Raw genomic sequence first — 24,439 nt, 5'->3', positions numbered from 1 at the left:
ACTTGTGTCCTTACCAACACGGTTCTGAATTGTTCACTTAACGACCGACACGTGGACAAGTGCTTGTGGCCAGGGATGCTACATTTCCCTGACGGCACACTTGGTGAACACTGTGGAGGCTGGGGCAGAGTCCCACCCTGGGACGACACATGTGCTACTGCCACCGAGGATTGCTGGCCCTACTGCTATCAGGGGTTCCTACACTTCCTACACCAGTTCCTGCACCCCCACCTGCTCCTCTTTATCCTCCATCTCCAATGTGCTATCTCAGAGCACATCGTTCGCATCGGCTGGAAGCTCTGCAGCACTGCCTCAGCGAAGCGGTAACAGGCTCTGCTGAAGTTAATTTGTCTAAGAGACAAAGCACACACCGTGGCAGAGTTATTGAAAGGAGTAACAGACAAGACAAATCTGTGGCTCTCGCATGCTGCACCTACAACCAGGCATGGTCATATATGATAGTGGCCCTAACCTGGTGGTGGCTGTGAAGCTTGGCAAGCTCACACACATACCATGCTTGGCTCACATGCTCAAGTTGGTAGTTAAGTGGTTTCTGAAAACATAACCAGATTTGCCAGAGCTTATGGTCAAGGTTCGCCACGTCAGCATCAATTTGCACAAGTCAACTACACCTGCCGCCGCTCTGACAATGTTGCATCAATGCATGCAAGTGCCAGCTCACTGACTGGTGGGCGATGTCACCACATGCTGGAACTCCACACAATGGATGGGGAGTCCTGAGTCCAAGGAAACAGGAGCAGCAATGGAGAGGAGAGGCAATGCAGTTGATCTCCGCTGCCCGGCTATTCCAGGAATTTTTAGCAGTGTCAGCCATTGGCACAGAGCACTGCAGGATGGCAGCTTGGTGGCTGAGTGGTCATCAATGCAATGCTGGGGTCCTGGGTTAAAATCCCACCAAGGACAATATCTGTAAGGAGTTTGTATGTTCTCCCTGTATTTGCGTGGGTTTGCTCTAGGTTCTCCAGTTTCCTCCCACACTCCTATACATATTGATATGGGATGTAAAGTGTGAGCCACAATGATGGAGATAGTGCCAATAATGTCTGTAAAGCGCTGTGGAATTAATGGAGCAATACAAGTGATTAAAATAAATACATTTAAAAAATGACCTTTTCATCCCAATAAGGACAGGAAAGCACTGGAGCAAGGATGTGGGAGGGGCTATTTGGCCTCTTTGTGTTTCCTGTCCTTATTAGGGTGGGCTAACATCCTACTGTGGTGCTGTCGTGGAGGTTTATTGTAGAAACAAAAGTTTCTGGAAAATCATTTCTTAAGACTCTTCATTGTACAGTTCCTCTATTTCCCTCCTAGAAATTTATGAATTAGTGTTAGGGTGCAGTCACACATCCATGCAAATCGGTCTGATACCAGACCACAATGCACGGACCGGCTGCTTGACCTGAGCATGACTGTGGAAGAACATGAAATGGTCATGCTTGAGTCAGGAGATCCGCGACCAGTCCAGGCACTGAAATCTAAGATCAGATTGATGAATGAGTCTTTACCAGTTGAGGGGGTGTCCCTATATGTTGCGATGGTGTCCAGTCAGTGCTGAGAGTGCCAGACTGCCAGTTTCAGAGCAGCGCTTACAATCTCTATTGAAAACCTTGCAAGCGCTGCTCTTGCTGCATAGGAAATTGGCTATAGCTACTAGACGGCGGCCGATATCCTTGACAATAAGCAGCAAACTTTAAAACCCAACTCCCTCCATTCTTGAGAACAGCGAGGATTTTTTTATAAAAAGTATATTGCAAAATTGCTTGCTTTTACAAGCACTTTGCAATTTTAACCATTAAAGAGGTTGGCTATTACTTTTTTTTACATTCAAGACATGTATTTGATTGGTGGGGTGCAACAAACAGCACCCTGACTGATCAACTGTTGCCGGACAGATTTTCAGAAGCGCCATCATTTCTATAATGGCCGCAGCCGGATAATGCTAATCAACAGATATTTTAATGAATTGGGGGTGGATTTGCAGCGTCCGGCTGCAGCCACTATAATTTTGATGGAGATGCTGTATTCCATTGGCATCCTAGAACCTCCAGCCGGCACCGGAAACGGCTGATCAGCAGAGGTGAAGGGAGTCGCACCCTCAGGATCAGATATTGATGGCTTCAATAAAAAATAAAACAAGTAGTGACCAACCTCTTTAAAGAACTTGAGAATAACCTTTGAGAACTAAGCTAAGATTGGGAATAACAGACAGACTAGACGCAAATTACTTTACTTCTTTGATCAAAACACTTGACAGACTAGAGAATATCTGACGCTCCGATCTTCCCTCCTGTAATTTAGCCAACAGCAAAAATCCATAAGGAAAGAGTTTGTGTAATCAGCATTGATGGTTTAGTACCCGAACAGTTCAATTTCAGAAAGGATTAAGGAATAAATGTGTAGGACGTGTCTCCTTGCAGAAAACGTGCACCATCAATGGAAGGAGCACTTTAGCCATTGAAACAGACCACGGGCAGGCTCCGGTTGCGCACAGACACTTACCGCCCCGCACTGTTTGCAGTGGTGTCGCCTCTTTGTAATCGAGTTGAAGGTCTCTCCACATCCTTTGCAGCTTTGCTTTTCTTTCTCACGTTTCATCTTGGTCGATTTTCTGAACGATTCTTGCTGAAAAACACAATATACATATAACCTAAAACTCCCGAGTCACAAAGTAAAAGGTTCTCCAACCACTGTATCATCTGGATTCATTGGTCTCTCCAGAAGGGTCTTTTTGACTCCAGGCAGGGGTGTAATTACAATTGGTGCACAGTCACACCCGGGCCCTGAAGCCTAAGAGGTCCCAATAGATCCCTTTGGCCCATATGAGAAGATCAGTACCATTAGAGAACTGTAACAGATGTGCAAGTTACGCCCCAACTCAAGGTCCTGGGTGCAACCGTACCCTCTGCAAACTCTATACCTGCGCCCACGTATCTTTTTTTCATGACAGGTTTTGGTATGAAATAATTACCCATAATGAAGTGTCGTGAGTCGTGACCATTCCTATGCCAAATTGTTACAGTCTCTTGATGTTCTTTACTGAAAAGGGTAACTAATGACGTTGAATGAATACGACCAACTATTCTTTGCAAATTTACGTAAATTTTGCCCAATTGTGACTTGATGTGTCGAATGCAAAAGGGATTGATGGAAAGTACGGATGTTTCTTCAACCGGACATCAGCAGCAGGACATGAGCGCTGCTGTATTTTCGGACAGCCAGATAAGTGGTTTAAAGAGTTATTCTCATCTTACTCAATGGGTAAAATTGCAAAACTATTGTAAAAACAAGCATCTTTGCAATTTATCTCCTGTTACAAAACTTCTCCAATCATTTTTAATTCTACATTTTAATGCTCAGTGCCAAGGTTACCGTAAACCGTGCAGTCTATCAGAGATGGCCTATTTCCAAGGTCAGGAGTTTTCACATTACAGTTTTTTGCTATAGAGCTTGTAAGCGCTGCTCTAAACCTGGCCAGATCGCTGGATCCGGACAGCTTTAGTTCCCCTGTGCTCCTTTGATGCCGCAAATGCAAAGCTACCTCTTCTTGCAGCATCTGAGAATGCTTAACTCAGACCAGTGGTGCAAACTTGTGCAGACCAGACCAGTATATATGCTTAAAATATATCGGACAACATATTTCACAACAAGGACATCAAACATAGATCTATTACACCTGAGGAGGCTGATGTAGTTACTTTGAAAATCCATGTTAGAGCTGCGGAATTATCCTGTTTTTTCAAATGAGTGCTTTAGTAGACAAACTACAGAGCAAGAGAGCTCATGAGTGTATTCAGTCTCCGCTCTCCCAGCCTGAATGACATCTGCAGCTTGTACTGAGCAATGTGAGATCTTAGCAGTGAGGGGGGACACTGAGGAGGTATAGAAAAAAAAGGCTAGATGGGCAAGAGCAGAGTTAAAGTCCACATACTAATGTATAAACTTTCTACTATAAAGTCTGTTGATAATTCTGATTCAAAGGAGACAGCAAAAATTTGAGGATAAGATCCTGAATGAAACTATGCAACCGGATTAAAAAACGTTGCGACATTAAATAGTATCCATCTGAAATTTCTTGACCCCATGATGAAATACGGAGGGGCGACCCCTGGCTTTATAGAACTGGCCCTCGTCCTCTTTAATTGCATTTTTCTCCTTGCGGTTATCATCGTACAGTATAACGGATACATAAAACGAGAGCTGTAGAGTATGGTCTACCGGATATACGAAGCTCGGCGTCCATCACAGTCCACACTTTTATGCCATTTTTTTTAATGGGGATGGATCAATTCTCTCTGGCCCGAATCCCGTCACTTTAATGTGTAACGAGTCACGGGCCACAAAACGAGGGAGATGAAATGTAATCCGTCCGAGTAAGATTGATGCTCGGCAGAGCGCGGGAAAAGGGATACATGCAATCACCATGGATTCCTATTAAACCTAAAATCTACAAAATTTCACCAACGACAATTTATAGGCAACATAACCCCAGTAATTAGGGAGGTCAATAAACGAAGAAAAATAAAGTAATTATTTATTCACTACAGGACAATCTCCACATATCACGTGCAAAATAAATGTAACAAAAGCCAAAATTTTACTCCTCCGCCATTTTGTAAAACTTTCTATTCTTCGTTTTTGTTTTTTTTAATAAAAGTTGAGTGACACCTGGGAGCGGAACTATATTAGGTGTAGGTAGGATCAATGCCACCACCAGGTGAACCTGGGTGGTCCACAGCACCTGGGGTCGCTCTCTGCCCAGGTATCAGTGCACTGCACATAAGACAGGCTGAGCTCGCTCCATGCAGCGCGGATGTCGGCTGTGTTACGCAGAAAGCACCAGCAACTTACTGCAGTGATCGGCGCTGGCTCCAAACACTGCAGCTAAATTGTTTGCATACTACGGTCAATTGTGACAGTAGCATTTAAAAGGGGTTGGAAATGGGGAGATTCCCTCCTGACGTCCACCAGGGCGCCAACGGCATCGTCATGGCAGCCAAGGGACCCAACGACTGTCCTGTGTTTGGGCTTCATAGGAAAATGCCAATTTTACAAGACTCTGCAATATTACAGTATGGCAGTGATTTGTACAAGTGATCAAGTTTTCGCAGGATCAAATGCCCTAAAGCAGTGTTCCCCAACTCTGGTCCTCAAGAGCCACCAACAGGTCATGTTTTCAGGATTTCCATAGTATTGCACAGGTGATAATTGCATCACCTGGACAGGCAAGCATTCAATCACATGTGCAATACCAAGGAAATCCTGAAAACATGACCTGTTGGTGGCTCCTGAGGACCGGAGTTGGGGAACACAGCCCTAAAGGAACCAAAAGAAGGGAGAAAAAAAATGGAACCAAAAAAAGAAAAAATATATATTTACAAGTTCTTATCACCACAACTCTTCCCAAAACATAAATTAAAAAAAACAAAAACAAATTAAATTGCCGCATGTGAAACCGTCCAAATATCATAATTATCCCATATGGTGAACACCTAAATGAATAAGTTATAACGGCAGAGTGGCTACTGATTGGTCACTTCGACTCCCCCTACCCCCCCAACAAAAAAAGCGGAACACCACAAGATTGGAACGTTGAATGGACTCCAAAATGGCAATGATAAAAACTACAGCTCATACTGCAAAAAACAAGATACAACCCTATCGACAGAAGAATAAAAAAAAGTTAGCACTCTTGGAAGTTGAGGAGGAAAAATTAAAAGCTAAGAAGGGCCCACGAGGACACTGTCAAACAAGGGGCTGCATAAACCCAGAGCAGATGATTGCAGCTTCAAGTTCCCTAGGGGACTACAAAATATAATGAACAGTAAAAAAAAATGTTTAAAACAAATTGCATTAAATAAAAAAATTATAATATATATATTTATTATAATTTTTTTATTTAATGCAATTTGTTTTAAACTATATATATATACATATATATCCTTCCTTTAAAAAAAAAAAACACCTTCTAATTAAAAAAAAAAAAAAAACATACCGTATCTATAAAAGTTTGATCTATCACAATATAAAATTAATCACCACGATTGGTAAAAAGTGTACAGAGAAAAAAAAATTGAAACGCTCAAATTGTAGGCTTTGGGCCGACACATCGCTGCAGAAAAAAACTGCAGTAATAAACTATTAAAATATAGTATCTACCCCAAAATAAGGTTAATTAAATGGTCAGATTACCCTGCAAAAAACAAGATCTCACACAGCTCCATCAACCAAAAAATGAAAATATGTTAAAGGTCTTGGAAATTTTTCTTCTCTCCAAAATTTAAATTTTTTTTCATTACTTAATTTAAAGGAAAAATGATGCGTTTGGCATCACCATGATCATACTGACCTGGAGAATCATTATTATTACTCCACAAAGAACCCCCTTAAAAACCAAACCCAATCCTTATTTTCCCCACCCTTGGAATATTTTCCCCGATTTTCCAGGACATTATAATGGTAAAATGAATGCGGCTGTTCAAAAGTAAAACTCGTCCAACAAAAAAACAAAAAAAAAAAACCCTTGTACGGCTATTTGGGCAGAGAAAGGTTATGCCTTTTGGAAGAAGTTTAGGGAAAAAACAACAAAAAATGCAAAAACACAAAAAATCATCCGGTCTTCATAGTGAATTACTGCTACAGATTTATGTTGCCATCTCAGCTTTTAGAGACACGATGAAGTACAGAGCCATAAAACAGCTCTACAAATATACTGTACATGTCTGCAGTGAATGAATATTCATCCTCAGCGCAAATAAAAGCAAAATTCATTTTTCAAAAACATCTGATCATGCGTTATTGATTAATCGCCATTGCCAACAATCAGTAAATTTAGGTAGAGAACCTGGCAATACTATAGAAGGATATTGCAGCCCTATAACACCTCCACTGTCTGCACTCACAGGCAGGGCTGCAATACCCAGGCAGATCACAAGGTATGCAGCTCGGCAGTCATCGCATTGGCTGTCTGCTGCTGCCATCTAGTGGACACATTCAAGACGTGCAAATCTGTGTCATCAAATAAGTATCGCACAGCAGGTCATAAATCCGGTAATCTCAGCTGGAGTGCACACACAGCACTGAATTATTGTTAATTGTTTTCTGCTCTCGGCCCGTATTAACTGATTTTACAGCAATAATCTCAGATAAGCATGCCAAATGGGACAGTCACGAAACCTGGCATAGTCAGACCTTGCAAAAGGAATTTAATAGAGGAGTGTAGCGGTAGGTCATAGGGTGCAAAGTCTTTACCATTGATCCCTATCCATTCCTTGCATATGGAGTAAAAGTAAAAGCCTAAGATCTGGACAATCTAGCCCCCTGGACAGGTGATGCCAAATCCAGGACAACTGATTATTGATGGGCGAACCTCTGGATGTTTGGGTTTGGCAAGTTCAGTCTAACGGTTTAAGAAAAAAAAAAAGTTTGGATCGGGTACCAGGACAATACATGAACTCTGATCCCATTCACATGAATGGTGGGCCTGAACATCCAGTGTTTGCCCCACGATCATGTGCATGACAGCGTGGCAAACCCTGCCTCTGATCAGCGGTAAGATCGTTACCGCCAGTCAGAGAGCCTCAGCTGCCACGCTGTCAGACGATAGTGTGAGCCCGCAGCTGTGACCAGAGGACAGGCGTCTAGCTAATTTGACTAATACTCCCATCAGCCTATGCCTGCCGCCGCTAGTAACAACGAAAGCAGGCAGTGGCTGATGGGAGTATGCATCAATCGGCACCAGAGCTATAAATACATTTAAAAAAAAAAAAGAAAAATGACATGGGTTCCCCTGTATTTTTGATAACCAGTCAGGCAAAACTGACAGCTGGGGGCTGCAACCCTCAGCTGTCAGCTTCAGCAAGGCTGGTTATCAAGAACGGAAGGTTCCCCATAACATTTTTTTTTATTATTTAAATATATAATTAAGAGACCGGCGTGGAGGCCCCTCATTTTTGACAGCCAGCCAAGCTAAAGCAGACAGCTAGAGGTCCTTATTCTCAGGTCGGTAAGGGCCATGGATAGTGTCCCCCTAGCCTTAAAATGGCAGCCCGCAGTCGCCCAGAAAATGAACATCTATTACATGCACCAATTCTGGCGCTTTGCTGGCTCTTCCCACTTGCCTTGCGGTGGTGGAAAGTGGGGTTCATATTTGTGGAATTAATGTCACTCTTGTAATGTCCAGTGACATCAAGCCCACAGCTTAGTAATGGAGAGGCATCAATAAGAAGCCTATCCATTACAAATACTATAGTTGTGTTGTAAATAAACACACAAAAGTCCTTTATTTGAAATTTTAAAAAAAGTAAAAGTATGTTTTTTTGTATTTAAAAATAACAAACATAGTTATACTCACCTAATGCCCATTCCATAGATTACAGTGTGGGACAGAACGTCGAACAGGTGAGGGACATGGTTGTTTTTTCATTATTTTTTTTTCCTATTTTACAAGATAAGAGGGAATCAATGAAATCATTGTTAGCTGAGAATAAATGAGTTTGTTATTTTTACATAAAAGTAAAAAAAAGTGTGCGTTTTTTTATTTCAAATATAGGACTTTTTTTCTGTCTGTGTCTTTATTTACCATATGACTATAGGATTAGTAATGGATGGCTGTTTTATAGACGCCTCTCCATTACTAAGCCGTGGGCTTGATGTCGCCTGACAATAAAAAGGTGACATCAACCAAACAAATACGAACCCCACTTGCCACCGCCAAAGGGCAAGTGGGAAGAGTCGGGCAAAGTGCCAGAATTGGCGCATCTAATAGATGCGCCTTTTCTGAGGAGGCGGCGGCTATTTTAGGCTGGGGAGGACAATATCCATGGCCCATTACCAATCTGAGAATACCAGCCCACAGCTGTCTACTTTAGATTGGCTGGTTGTCAAAATTGGGGGAGGGACCCAAGCGACATTTAAAAGAAAAAAAAAAAATTTATTTAAATAATTAACGATTATGATAACGACACACTGCTCAAACTGACTGTGTCATCTTACTGTGATCCGATTCTCTTGCATGAGAGAATCGTAGCACAGGTGCAGAGAGGATGGAGAACTTAATTTCTCCATCTTCTGTCTTGTCTCTATGAATGAATATTGCACTGAACTCGGATATCATCTGAGTGCAGTTCGATGTTTCACACGCAGCCATAAACTTGTATGGATGCGCGTGATCCGGTCATCGGAGCCACTCGCAGCATGCTGTGATTGTTTTCTCATGTTGAATCAGCATGAGAAAATAATTGCAGATCTGCACTGCCCAATAGTCAGTGATATACAGCCAATGGCGGCAGGTCATGTGGCCGCTATGGTGCCCGATGCAAGAGCGTGCCCCACTAGTTGTCATCACATATTCAACTGTATCGGATGCCGATACAGATGAAGATAAATGGTAAAAGAGGTAATGTCAGCTTACTCTCCTTCTCTCATCATTCCGCCTCAGCATTTGACGCCTAGTTGCAGCAGGCGCGATGACGTCACTACATGGCGCCCGCTGTCCTCAAATATTCGGTGCATCAGAACACTCGCTGCAGAGACCCGAGTAGTGGGGTTGAGGAGTAAAGGTAAGCATTGTATTTTTTTAATCACAGGGTACACTGTACGGAGCAATATGGGGAGGGCATTCTACTATATGGAGGACTTCTGGATGAATAATACTGTATGGAGGACTTTGGGGAGTGCATTATACTATACGAAGGACTGTGGGGGTACATCATACTATATGTACTATATGGAAGACTATGGGGTGTGCATTATATGATATGAAGAACTATGGGCTGCATTATACTATACGAAACACTATGGGGAGTACATTATACTATATAGAGGACTATGGGGGTGCATTATGCAATATAGAGGACTGGGGTTTATTATGCTGTATGGAAGACTATGCAGAGTGTATTATACTATATAAAGAACTATGAGGTGCACTGTGCTATATATAGATCTATGAAGAGTCAATTATACTATATGGAGGACTATTGTGAGTGCATTATACTATATGGACAACTATGGGGAGTGCATTATACTATATGGAGGACTATTTGGAGTGCATTATACTATATGGACAACTATGGGGAGTGCATTATACTATATGAAAGACTATGGGTAGTGCATTATACTATATGGAGAACTATGAGGAGTGCATTATACTATATGGAGAACTATGAGGTGCACTATGCTGTATAGAGACCTATGGGGAGTTCATTGTACTATATGGAGGACTATTTGGAGTGCATTATTCTGTATGGAGGACTATGGGGCCCATTATACCATATGGAGGGCTATGTTGGGGCTATTATATTATTTGGAAGGCTATGTGGCGGCCATTAAAATATTTGGAGGGCTATGTGAGAGCCTTTATACTGTATGGAGGGCTCTGTGTGGGCCATTATACTGTGTGCAAGAAACTATACAGTGTAAATGTTTGTGTGGCGTCCATCATGCTGTGTAGGGGCCATTAAACGGTCTGGATTGCTGGTGAGGGTCATTGTACAGTGTGATGAGGTGTTGGTTGCATTGAGGGCTGTGTGGGGGTTCATACTGTGTTTGGATCACCAGACTTGAGCGGAGGTGGGGTACAGCAGGGTCATCATGCGGTGAGTGTGGAAAATACTGTGGAGGAATTCACTGTAGGGGTATCTTACTCTGTTTCAGGAGCACTTTTGCTGGCATCATACTTTATAGGTACAATGAAAGGGATATATAGGGCTTCCAATAAGAGGAAAATTACCTTGTAAGGACTGCGAAGTTGTGAGATATGCTCTTCTGTGACTCTGCCAAATATTCATTATTTATTTTGTTGGGTGGGGGGCAGTTAAAGCTTCTGCTATGGGGCCCCATGATTTCTATGTACACCATTGCCCACAGTACATTGAGCCGAGTGATATCTGATAAAACATCGCATAGCACTTGACCGTGTTATACGCCAGTGTGAGCGAGTCCTATGTGTAAGAACAGATGCAGGAAAAGACAGAGATAAGCATGTGGATATGCTGTGCAGATATCAAACGGGGGATTTGCTAGAGTCTTCCATATTGCTTAGATTGTTTTAGGCCAAATGATCGCGGATAGTTATTTCTCCGGACGCCCCATATATATGTATACTTGGCTATGCATGCATGTGGTTTTTTTTTAATAGGGAGAGTGGAATAAGCGGCTGCCAGCATTTATTTCCTGGGGAAATAAAAGGATTGGGTGACATAATTCAACACGTCTGATCCTTCTCTCCTTAAAGGGAACCTGTCACCCCGTTTTTTCAGATTGAGCTATAAATACTGTTAAATAGGGCCTGCGCTGTGCGTTACTATAGTGTATGTAGTGTACCCTGATTCCCCATGTATGCTGAGAAATACATTACCAAAGTCGCCGTTTTCGCCTGTCAATCAGGCTGGTCTGGTCAGGTGGGCGTGTTCACAGCGCTCTTTTCTTCTCCAGCTTTCCGTTGGTGGCGTAGTGGTGTGCGCATGTCCAAGGTCCGAATTCCCTGCGCCCACGTGAAGACACAGCGCGCGATCTGCGCTGTAATCCCTTGCATCGGTGGGGGCGGCCATCTTCCTGGGGCCGCGCGTGCGCAGATGGAGTGCTCTGCTGCACGGGGCTTCAGGAAAATGGCCGCGGGATGCCGCGCGTGCGCATTAGAGATCGCGGCGGCCATTTTCCCAAAGCCGAGTTTGCATCTCGGCTTTGGAAAAATGGCCGCCGCGATCTCTAATGCGCACGCGCAGCATCCCGCAGCCATTTTCCTGAAGCCCCGTGCAGCAGAGCACTCCATCTGCGCACGCGCGGCCCCAGGAAGATGGCCGCCCCCACCGATGCAAGGGATTACAGCGCAGATCGCGCGCTGTGTCTTCACGTGGGCGCAGGGAATTCGGACCTTGGACATGCGCACACCACTACGCCACCAACGGAAAGCTGGAGAAGAAAAGAGCGCTGTGAACACGCCCACCTGACCAGACCAGCCTGATTGACAGGCGAAAACGGCGACTTTGGTAATGTATTTCTCAGCATACATGGGGAATCAGGGTACACTACATACACTATAGTAACGCACAGCGCAGGCCCTATTTAACAGTATTTATAGCTCAATCTGAAAAAACGGGGTGACAGGTTCCCTTTAAGTCCCCCATACACATTAATATAGCTATAGGCTGAACGATCATTGGACTGACGGCCATCTCTCCCGACTCCCCCATTCACTCTTTGAGCAATCTTCTACCAGACTGTTCTGGCGGCAGCTTATCTCCAAGGAAACCAAAAAGGATCGGCAGCACAAATTAGCAGGCCAGTTCCTTCTCTTCCCCATCATCTGTAGGATGAAGAGTCACAAGTCCATCTTACACATTATACTGGTGTCCGATCCTGCCAAAATTGGTGGGTTTTAACTAGATTTAATCTAATGTGTATGGCGGCTTTAAGACGTAATCTAAATCGGGCAAAAATCGAGAAACCTCCTAACGCCGTAGATGGTCAGAAGGTCCTGCTGAAATCGGCTGGTTGGTCAGACATTAAAGAATTATTCCCAATATTGTAAGCAATCATCTATACATCCGATCGATAACTTGCTACTTAATGGGGCTCCGAGTACAGCGCTAGGCTATCACTGGCAGCACCATGGACAATGATTGGTGCAATGGTCTGCATGTTCCTTTGGGTATATATGGGCCTCATTTTCAGAATCATGGAGGTCCCAGTGGTCAGACCCCCAACGATAAGCAAGTTATCACCTATTCTGGACCTGTTGGAAATAACCCTTTCATCTAATGTATAAGGGACCTTAGAGCAACCACCTGTACAGAGTTCTCGATCTGAGCGCGTGGTCAGATTTGCTGTACTAGTGTACTATCCATAGGATGAGATTTAGGTCGCCACACGTTAGAATTGGCATTTAACCCTGCTGTTGTCTTCGGTCTGGGGAGACCTATTTTGAACTTTGGTATTTTTGGGGGTGTTCAAGATGCGGTTCTGAAACTTGTGGTTGATTGACTTAAATGAGGATGGGTCGGTCGGCCACGGGTTTCAGAGCCGCACCTTGAATATTTTAAAGAATATTGAAGTTCAAGGTCGGTCGTTTTTGACCGAAGACAACAGCAGGGTTAAGACTTTAAAACATGAGGTCTGTCCAAATTACCAGCAAACCATCTACGGAACATTTTCTTACATTTACACACTGATGGTTTTCTTTCTGAAGGGATCGTGAAGCATGATGCATATTCATCCTTACTCGCGGTCATATTCTCAGTCTTAAGTCAAAGACACATTTAAAATGCAGATAATGGGATTATAAACACTTACTCCCCCCGGCGAACTGCAGCTGTCAGATCCTGGCGCTGAATCATATGACCCCAGAGTCGCTATCTGGACAGGAATGATAAAGTGCAGATTTTTTTTTATTTTTTATTTTTTCGATATAGCAATAAGTAGCAATAGTTCTGATAAAGTAAAACAACATTGGTGCAAAATCAAGAATTAAAGCGTAAATTAAACTTTCAGTTATTTTTTTTATATAAGTTATTAAACTTTGCAAATCACTCAATCAGAGAATTTGTTTTCACGTCTGTAAAAATAATTAAAAAAATGACTGTAACTGGCTTCCAGATCTCTGCTTTTCCCCCAATCTATTTTCCTGCCTTCAGCTACGCTGATATCAAAATATATTCATATGGAGTACAGATGATGGCAGTGACGGGTCAGCCCCTGAGTTAGTGACACAAGTGCAGAGCTGACCCATCACTGCCATCATCTGTACTCCTGAATTTTTTTTTTGCCAGGAACAAAGACAATAAATAAAGTGCTTTGCAAAGTTTAATAACTTTCCATGCTGGACAAAATTATAAAAGAAAAAAAAAAAAAAAAGTTTAGCTACATTTTAAAAACGCAAGAGACTAACATTGGTAACTGTGAATAATTTCATTTATCACCGCTGCTATTTTAAACTTGGTGATAATTACCGGCGAGTCTGGACAATGCTCCTCTTCACGGGAGAACGAACTGTTATATGCTCGGAAAGTTTCACTGTTTTGTTTGTGCTTTTCAATTGTTGCTTGAATAACCTTGAAATAGCAAATTAAAAAGTAAGTACAGAAGTTAAGCACATGATCAGGGTGTGAAGCCACTCGACAAATAGAACACATTACCCAGATATAAATCCTGGAAACACTTGAAAATAAAATTAACCTGGTCTCTATTGTTTTTCCTTCGCGCTAATTTGGATATTTTATTTTGCTTTTTTAGTGTATTTTTTAGACTTTTACAGAATACTAACGTGTGAATATACTTTCAAGTAACTTTTTAAAATAAGCGGTCCTGTGTGTACATGCTGAATAACACTTTTTCTTGCCATTAAATGACTTGCATCCTGCATTTTACCAGTTTTCAGCTCTGCAGGATTTACCCTTTAATTTGCAATTGACTCTTAGCTGGTGGATGAAGACCAGCTGATATTATGTCTCCCACACATAGCACATAATAATCAAAAATTGTGCTCTTCATTCCTTACTTAGTACACAAGGATCAGCAAAATGGAGAACATTATACAACAATACTGGTCTGTGTAGATGTGAATCCAGCTCCGCAGTGAGGTAAAAGACTTGTTAGAAAGCTTAGCACAATTTTTCTGTGATTCTGTCTGCTCTTCAATCCTCATCCCCTTCCCTCTAATAGTAATATAGGCATCTGTAACCTGTCACCTCACTGCACTGTCAGTTGATCTGATCTTGAGCAAGATAGAATTGAGTTGTGTTTTTTTGTTTTGTTTTTTTTGTTTTTTTTAGAGTGCATGGTAAGTTTATTAGGTAAGGAGAAGGGAAGAAGTGGCTTATATCTGATCAGATAGATTACAAAGAATTTTTTAAACTTATATTTACCTGTACTATTAATTTATGCAAACGTTTTTTGAAAGTACAGTTTCCATTTAAAAGTTTTACAAAAAAATTCCCAGTCTTATTTTTTTAAGAAAAATTGAAAATTAATGCAATTATTAGGTTGGTGTCACAAAGCCGACCCTCACAGGCTGAGTACAGACCACAATGTCCAGACTGGCTGTGGATCGCTTGATCTGAACATTAAAGAATCATATCGGTCTAGTTTGAGCCAGGAGATCCACGACCGGTCCGGACATTGTGGCCTGTGTTCAGACTGTGAATGCCGTGCTTGTAACACTGGCCTTAGGATGGATTCACACATCTGTGTCACAGTCTGAGTACGGACCTTAATGCACGAAACTGACCCGAACTGGACAGCCTCATATATACCTGTTGAGTTTAGGTCAGGAGGCCAGCGGCTGGTCCATGAATCACAGCCCGTGACACACAGTCTGAATTCCACCTTACTCCTATCAGTGTACAAATAATTTTGGCCAATGCTGCCAAAAATTAAGCCAAAAAATCTAAAATCATATTTATACAGTGTAACAATGACGACTATAAGAAAACTCTTTAACTACATACCTGGATCCATTCTTTTTTCTCCTCTTCCGTCCTAAAAGAAAAAAAAAACAAAGTAAGGCCCTAATAATAAAATATTTTCATATCAAGAAAAATGCATCTCGACCCAACACAATGAGTGAAATTTTGAAAAACAGGAGAAGCAGATAAATGCAATTATTCAGACTTCAGGTCACATCTTTCAAGGATTGGCTTCGATAATCCAAGTAGTAATCCGTCTGGTTTGGCCAGTGGTGGACACAGACAGAAATGGCCCCTTTACCTCTTGGGGCCCAGGTTGAACCAATAATGTGTCAGCCTTTGGGTTTGACAAACTACACTTTTTTGTTTTATTTTTCAGCATTCTAAATGCATCACACAAGTTTACAAGAAGAAACCCAATTATTCTCACCTTGGTCGTTTTTTTGTGGAGTATTTGGGAAATGAAATGTGAAGGCCAGTTCTATTTTTATGTTTTGTCTTTACCGGGCAAAAATAATTTACTGGGGTTTCGCCATGTTATATAATTTATGTAGATCATGTTATCAGATACAAACTTCATATTATACATTCTTGTTGTAGGACTTCTATAGTTGGCTACTTTTCTGCAAACTTTGAGAAATAGATTGGAAACTCATCCGACATGGCTGTTCTCCGCCGATCATTGCCCACATTCATGCAAGATGCACTTGTACAACAGATAATACCTGGCTTGTAGCTCCAGTGATCGCTTCTTCCCGGTTATAAGGAATGTATGGGATGCGTTTGGTTTCACAATTTCCTGAACCTGACAGACAAGAAAAGTTTAAGATTAAAGCTTCTAGATCCTAGGGGAAAGTCAAGTTTTTGCTCGATTAGTTTCTCAGGCAAATATGCTCAAAATATTGCATGTATTACTAGATTATAGTCCGGCTGTTTTCTTTGGTTTTACTGAAATTTCTTGTACTTTGAACAAACAGGGGCATGATTCCCTTTTCTCAGCAAAGTATTCCATCTGTATAGATTCCCATGGATGGGTGTCTTAGTCTGACCCTGTCCTACTCTGCCCTTATTCACATTGAGGTTGTTTAACACAAGGTAAGGTTCTAATATTAGAGACAGGGTAGGACTGTCCCAATGGGTACACCTTGTCGTGATGTGATGGCTTTACATCTTTTTAAATCAAAATACCATTACCTAAGTCCCCTATGTTATTTACATGTAGGGTATATGCTCATTTTATTTTTTTAGTTTTTTTGGGGGGTGGGGAGGGGGGTGAGCGGCTTTCTGTGAAACTGCCACAGTGCGAATGTGCTCTTACACTTTGCACGTATACCAGCTTATAGTTCGGCTCTTTTTTGGTTTTGCCAAGATTAAAACTTGGAATTCATATGAGAATGTCCACTTTTTTCTCCATTAATTTCTTAAGCAATTACGTTCCAAATATTGAACATTCTTTAACGGAACTTTATACTGATGTGAAACTCCTGAGCGATAAAGCTGTCAATCAAAAACCTGCACATCATGGAAAGATGACAGCTGTTCGATGACTTGGTGCCGCTTAATCTCAGATATATTATTACACTGCTTTAAATGAAAAATTCAGTGCCGCCTCGCTCCTCTTATGAGTGACGACACCTCTCTGTAGACTTTCCAGATCACACTGCACTCTCATTACCCAGAAGTGGTTTTTAAACTACAAGACTATGGAGTGTCATAAGTCCAACATTGAAAAATAGACTTCCGGCTCACGCACAAAGTGATCCGAAGAGTCTGAATAACTGTGACGTCACTCAGAAGAAGTTAATGATGTCATGCTTCTTTTTAACCCCTTTCTCCTGCTTTGATGTAGGCTCCGGCGGTAAGCCCGCATCAAAGCTGGGACATGTCAGCTGTTTTGAACAGCTGACATGTGCCCGCAATAGGCATGGGCGGAATCGCGATCCGCCCGCCGCTATTAACTAGTTAAATGCCGCTGTCAAACTGACCACGGCATTTAACAAGCGCTTCCGGCCGTCTGGCCGGAAATGCGCACACCGCTGACATGTGATCGGGCGTCAGCGATGCGTCGGCATAACAACCAGGGGTCTCCTGCAGACCTCTATGGTTGTTGATGCCAGATTGCTGTGAGCGCCACCCTGTGGTCGGCGCTTATAGCAATGCAGTCATTCAGCTACGATCTGAGAATCGCCCCAATGTAGCAGAGCTAATCAGGCTATGCCAGCTTGTAGCCTCCTATGGAGGCTATTGAAGCACGGCAAGAGTAAAAAAAATGCTTTTAAAAATATGGAAAAAATTAAAAAAACAAAAAGTTCAAATCACCCCCCTTTTGCCCCATTAAAAATAAAACAATAAAAAAAATAAAACCTACACATATTTGGTATCGCCATGATCAGAATCGCCCGATCTATCAATAAAAAAAGGATTAACATGATCGCTTAACAGCGTAGCGAGAAAAAAATTAAAAACGCCAGAATTACATTTTTTTGCTCACCGCAACATTGCATTAAAATGCAATAACGGGCGATCAAAAGAACGTATCTGGACTGAAATGGTATCATTAAAAATGTCAGCTTCGCTCAGAAAAAATAAGCCCTCACCCGACACGAGATGATGAAAAATGGACGCGCCATGGGTCACGGAAAATTGTGCAATTTTTTTTTTTAAGCAAAGTTTGGAATTATTTTTCACCACTTAGATAAAAAGTAACCTAGACATGTTTGGTGTCTATGAACTCGTAATGACCTGGAGAATCACAATGGCAGGTCAGTTTTAGCATTTAGTGAGCCTAGCAAGAAAAGCCAAACAAAAAACAAGTGTGGGATTACACTTTTGAAATTTCACCGCACTTGGATTTTTTTCCCGCTTTCTAGTACATGACATGGTAAAAACAATGGTGTCATTCAAAAGTACAACTCATCCCGCAAAAAATGAGCCCTCACATGGCCATATTGACGGAAAAATAAAAAAAAAAGTTATGGCTATAGGAAGGAGGGGAGCGAAAAACGAAAACGTAAAACCGAAAAAAAATCTCCGGGGGAGGTCTGAACTGTGTCTGGTCCATTGCAACACCTTTATTCTTTTCTTTTTTTTTTCCAGGTCTTCTAAAAGTAGATGTGCCTGTGTTTTTGGGGTCATTGCATTACCATTTCACATGATATATTGGTCCTTTAGAGTCTGAGCGGTATCTCTTGGGTTTCCCCAGATCAGGATGAAATCGCTCCTGGCTGACCTTCGCAGGAGGACTAACATGGCTGTTTCAGAGGCCTTTAGCAGGTAACCCATTGCATCCCCGTGATTGTGTCTGGTATGGAGAATTAGGGAGATGTAGATGCCAACGATATGCCCAACCACAATTTGATCAGCAGCAACCTATTGTATACGGGGCCTCTTATTGACCTTTGCCGAAAATAATGATCAGGGAACAGAGTCTGTAATAAAACTAGAATAATCATTGACATTTCAACTATCCACAGTAAATCAAAGTCACCTCACCTGCAAACCAGCAATGTCGATCTTTTCTCGGACACTGAATTTTTGCCCCATCAGCCTCAGTTTAGGGACACAGTATAACATCATGCTGTTAAACTGCAAGACAAAATGGAACTTGTTAAAGAGTTCTCGTCAGGACTGTATTTTTACTATTAATATTAAATCAATGCAATTTATGAAATACCTTTAAAGTTGATCAGTTACCAGATTTCGCAATCCAAACAGCATAAATCTCTTAAACCTGATGAGGCTGCTATACTTGCTGTGAAAATCTAGGTCAAGATGGACGTATAATCGTTGAACAAAGTTTTATTTTATTTCCGCCCACCTGTGTTGATTTGACAGCTCCCCAGTGTCCCTCCTCCCTGCGGCTACCGCTGAGATCTTACACTGCTCAGCACAAGCCGCAGCGGTCAGTCAGTGAGAGTCATGGGCTTGCTCACTCTTTAGCTGGACACAAAAAATCCTTCAACTTATGCCACGGTCACACGTTCAGCGTTTGGTCAGTATTTTACATCAGTATTTGTAAGCCAAAACCATGAAAGAGTGAAACATACAGCAGTTGTGACGTGTTTCTATTATACTTTTACTCTGATTAATACGGATATAAAATATTGATGTAAAATACTGATCGTGTGAACGTGGCCTTAACATCAGGTTTGCACAGCTATTCTGATATGTATTTTCAAAGTAAGTACACCAGCCTTGTCAGGTCTAAAATATCTATTGAATATTGTATGGAAATTATATTGCTGTTTTACACAAACTGTAAAACCTGGACATGTAGCTTTGACCAAAACACAATTATCTGCGAGTTATCCAACACTTTGAAATTTCTAGTCTGCAAAAAAGGGCTGACGATATCAGATAAAGGTCCGGTAATAATTAGTTAGAGGGTAAGTCCATCTGAACAACCCCTTTTCTAAATAAAGGACCATCAGTGACTGATCACATTTAATCTGCAGCAGCCATTGCAGGAGAAATGTGATATTACATGGTGAACGTGTAATTATTCAACAGAAGCCGACACTGGGTAATAAGGGGTGATCCAAAGTGGTCTCCCCCTCTATGACAGTCCCCGAGACCTAGCCACTATTGGTCTGAGACTAAAATTTGTAGTATTGTTGCTGAGCTGCTAAATCTGCACACGCACCCCTGCCCACATCTGAAGGTCTGCCAAGTATCCCGACTCTCAGACAAATCCACCATGGCGAGGAAATGATTGCATAAGTCAGACTTGATTGCACATTGGTCACACCAGCAGCTTTGTGATCAGCAGATCTTGAAGCATATGTCCATTCTCAGATTCTATTTAATTTACAAGCCCCCTACCAAGCTGGCAGATATGAGAAAATTCCATGCCAGACACCCTCACGCTCTGAAATTACACGGTTACGTCCCCTGATTTATTTTGCAACGCTGATGATGATGGAGATCTGAGCAAAAACAGCTCTGTGGAATCAAAACTTTGCGCGATGAGCGCCCATGCTACAACGCACAGTGTGGTCCGAACCCAATTTCCCATTTTTGCTGCCCTTAAAAGATCTTTTACTGGAGAACCCACTAGGTGGACTAAATGCTGGCCCTTAATCGTCGCGAGACTAGGCAGCTCTGACGAGCCTTGCAGTCACTACCGGGAGACTGTGAATAGCGGTAAGTTGACTGCTATTCACAGTCACCGGAGCATAAATCGAGGAACATGAATAACGACGGAGATTCGTGGGAACATTTTTACAAATACATTGGTCAACGAGGGACTGTCTCATGTTTATTTCTGTCTTCTTATGTTTTTAAGATATTCATTTCTGGAATACTTTTGATTTCGGTGGACTACAGCGGACCTGCTTTATTTCTTTTTCTTTTTTTTTTTTCAATAAAGTGTTGAACGAGGGATAGTGTGGGGGGAGTCTTTAAAAAAAAACAAAACGACATGTCTACATGTGGGTCACACGGTCCATGGGAGCACACGGACATGTGCGCAGCCCCATAGATTATAATGTGTGTGTGTGTCTCCGGTACGTGTGAAAATGGCCACCACCCGTACCGGAGACACTGACGTGTGTTGCTGGCTTTAGGCTCATGGTCATGTAATCTGCAAAACTGAATGTAATCGTTGTCATGAGCCGTGGTCCATACTTTACACTGAAGCTCTGCTTGCAGTACATAATCACACGCTCATTAGGAACTATTTGCATGTTCAGATTATTTTATTTAGAGAACACGCAGAATTGTACAAATGACTGATAACGAAAGAAAATTTTTAGTTAGACCGGTGGCGAGCTCTTCCGCTGGATTCACCCCTGAAGAAGAAAATTAAGAATAATTTCTATGCTTGGACTCAGCCAAACGAGCCCCCAGTAGGAAAAGGGTCTGAAATATTTCCTTAATTGCTATATTTTTCTTATGCTTTTTCCATCTTGGAAATGGTGCAGAATTTTCTTACATTTAATGGAATCCATTAACCAGGTAACCAAAAGCTCAAAGCAGCAATTACATAAAATTAGATTCTGAACCCAATTCCCATTTCATTCAATTAATTTAACGTTGTAAATGATTCTGAATGCCACCAATACAAAGAGTAGAGAGCCAGACGTGGTGGAGAGCCAGACCCGGGCAGAGTCAGATAAAGGAGGTTTAATAATGACTGTTAATGTCAGAAAAGAGGTTCTGGGTGTCTAGAAAATTTATTAGAACTGTCTAAAATGAAATATTCTTTGTTAACCACAGCAACCAATCACAATTCAGATTTAATTTTATCAGAGAGATTTAAAATGTAATTTATTTCAGTAGAACTTGCAGCAGAATGTCTGTTTCTGCCTCCAGCTCCTCCCCTCTCCATAGAATTTTAAAATCACCAACTGCCATCTCCTATCTCAGGAATTTGAAAGTCTGTCTTCACCGAGTACAGATTTTGCCTCTGAATTTAGAGCGAAACCACTATTAATTTGTCAAAAAAAGTGGGAATCAATCAAGGCATCAAAAATTCAGAAAGCACCTGCAACTCTCATTTCCCCCAGATGTCAATTTAGTCCGGAGACGAGAGTGATGCCAGAGCGGATTGTCCGCAGGGATTGCGTGACATAATGTCACGCAAGCCCTGGGAAAACCAGTGCGGACACCACTGGAATGGTACAGGAAGTGTTATTTTACTAGGGGGGGGGGACTAGGGATTCAGGAGGGGTTGTCCAAATAGTGGATAAGTGGATAACCCCTCTACATAAAAATTAAACCAACTGTTACGCTTTAAGAAATTAAGTCTTAACATTAATTGGGAGCTATGGGCAACAAAGAGTTTTTCTTTTACATAGTTTTGTAAGACTTTGTGTTAGAAACACTAATACAATCACTTTGCTTTTTCTTTTTAACTCTTTCACTCACCCAGAGATCACAGGTCAGTGTGTGCATGTATCCATTGGGCAGGTGCCAACTGTGATATACAGCCTACACTGGCTGCATAAATCGAAGAAAGATCGGAACGCAAAGCTCGGACTGACTGGCGGGTCTACCGATCGGAGCTGTCACTATCGAGTTGGGAGACCCACCGGCCAGTCCAAGCATTGCGTTCCGGTCTTGGACCGAGTTATACGTCCATTTAGATGCCATTGTCAGTCACTGAGGGCCATCATCTAAATGTTTGGGTTACTGTTAAGTACGTACCAGTGGTTTGTCATGTCATTTGTGGCCTAGTAAAGGCCGCCCCCTTGGTCTTTCCAAGGAGTTGTGGGCTCCTGAAGATTGACAGTTCGGATCAGCACCATGGTCGCATCACTGGTCCAAACTGTACACTCCAACGAGAAGCAGCTTCGCTTCTTCAGCAATAGAGAAGTGCGGGGGCACTGAAGACAACTTGAGAACAGCATTTCGAGGATATAAATAAAAGAGCTTTTAAGCACTACTTTACTTGCCTAGGGAACCAGCCATCTCTGATATAAAATAGAATTCAAAATCCTTCTGTTCTTGAGAACAAAGGAGATTTGTAATAAGAGGTAAATTGCCAAGTTGCAATTGCACTGATTGACCAATGCTACAAGGGGAGCCCCAATAGGTTCTTGCTTTGACCTCAGACCCCAATAAAATACATCATAAAATATGAACACTTTACTTTTCATGCACTTATTTTTATTGTTAAGCAATAACTTCCATATTCTTCTGCTGCTTCCTAATACCATTCTAATTACACATCATTTATTAGAGGATCTGGAGTAACAGTCTAGACGGTGACCTGAACTGTCTCCCGGAAAGTAATAATGGAGCGGTGTAATAGAGAAACTCATTATAGCATCATCTAGGTTTTTCTGCAACATTTTATAGCCAGGAATAATATGTACCGCCTATGACCGACGCATCCAGGAGCAAGACTCCTCAAAGTTTGCAGCTCACAGAATCTCATTTTCTTACTTAGATCCTCAAGGACAACATGAAATTTGTCGGCATTTTTCCTCATGCATTATTCACAGTGATCTATACTGAACCAGGCATCACCCGCTGGCAGATCTGTCAAGGCTCTATTAATAAAGAAGCAAAAAGCGAGTTTGCCCAAGGCCTAGCACAATGGGGAAATCATTAGAATTGCAATGAAATCTATGTGAAAAAAAAGCCAAAAAAAACCTCGATTCACCAAGAGAGAAACAGAACTTTCATATCCTATTTACGGCCTATTATGGAAATAACTTGTCAGAAATCAACTTTTACCTAACATTGGGCATTCGGAATGATTATTGTTGAGTTTCGTTTGGATGCCTATGAAATCCAACAGATCATAAGGAATTTTTAATGTATGGAATCAGCTCTGCTCCCTCATTTCCAGGGCATCAATAATGCAGCGAATAAATCACAAGTAAAGACTCATAAAACCAACAACTTGGGCTTTTCCATGGTGGCCACATGTGTGATCTTCTCCAAAACCTGCTTTTCCATGGTGGCCACACATGTGATCTCTCCAGAATCTGGTTTTCCACGGTGGCCACATGTGTGATCTTCTCCAAAACCTGCTTTTCCATGGTGGCCACACGTGATCTCTCCAGAATCTGGTTTTCCATGGTGGCCACATGTGTGATCTTCTCCAGAACCTGCTTTTCCATGGCGGCCACATGTGTGATCTTCTCCAGAACCTGCTTTTCCATGGTGGCCACACATGTGATCTCTCCAAAACCTGCTTTTTCCATGGTGGCCACATGTGTGATTTTCTCCAGAACCTGCTTTTCCATGGTGGCCACACGTGTGATCTCTCCAGAACTTGCTTTTTCATCGTGACCACATGTATGATCTCTCCAGAACCTGCTCTTCCATGGTGGCCACATGTGTGATCTTCTCCAGGACCTGCTTTTCCATGGCGGCCACATGTGTGATCTTCTCCAGGACCTGCTTTTCCATGGCGGCCACATGTGTGATCTTCTCCAGGACCTGCTTTTCCATGGTGGCCACACATGTGATTTCTCCAGAACCTATTAATAGATACAATGGTAGAAGGATACGCTTTTATACTAATAAAATAAAAACTTGCAGCATGCGCCATTGGGTGCTGTATCTCA

At 42.0% G+C, this 24,439-nt stretch overlaps 1 protein-coding gene across 4 annotated transcripts in view; it reads right to left on the bottom strand.

Moving 5' to 3' along the window:
• Window positions 1-24,439, bottom strand: part of FGD3 (FYVE, RhoGEF and PH domain containing 3) — a 232,319-nt gene that overhangs the window by 21,516 nt on the left and 186,364 nt on the right. For all 4 annotated transcript variants that reach the window (XM_069736733.1, XM_069736735.1, XM_069736736.1 and 1 more), the window contains 6 exons: window positions 18,912-19,004; window positions 16,145-16,224; window positions 15,462-15,492; window positions 13,965-14,066; window positions 13,309-13,371; window positions 2,521-2,643 (listed from right to left, as the gene is read on the bottom strand). In XM_069736733.1, the coding sequence (XP_069592834.1) occupies window positions 2,521-2,643; window positions 13,309-13,371; window positions 13,965-14,066; window positions 15,462-15,492; window positions 16,145-16,224; window positions 18,912-19,004 (492 nt within the window). The remainder of the gene's footprint in view (window positions 1-2,520; window positions 2,644-13,308; window positions 13,372-13,964; window positions 14,067-15,461; window positions 15,493-16,144; window positions 16,225-18,911; window positions 19,005-24,439) is intronic.

The sequence above is a fragment of the Ranitomeya imitator genome, chromosome 8, assembly GCF_032444005.1.
Source record: "Ranitomeya imitator isolate aRanImi1 chromosome 8, aRanImi1.pri, whole genome shotgun sequence".
Taxonomy (NCBI): domain Eukaryota; kingdom Metazoa; phylum Chordata; class Amphibia; order Anura; family Dendrobatidae; genus Ranitomeya; species Ranitomeya imitator.
This window is presented reverse-complemented; position numbering and strand designations above follow the sequence as displayed.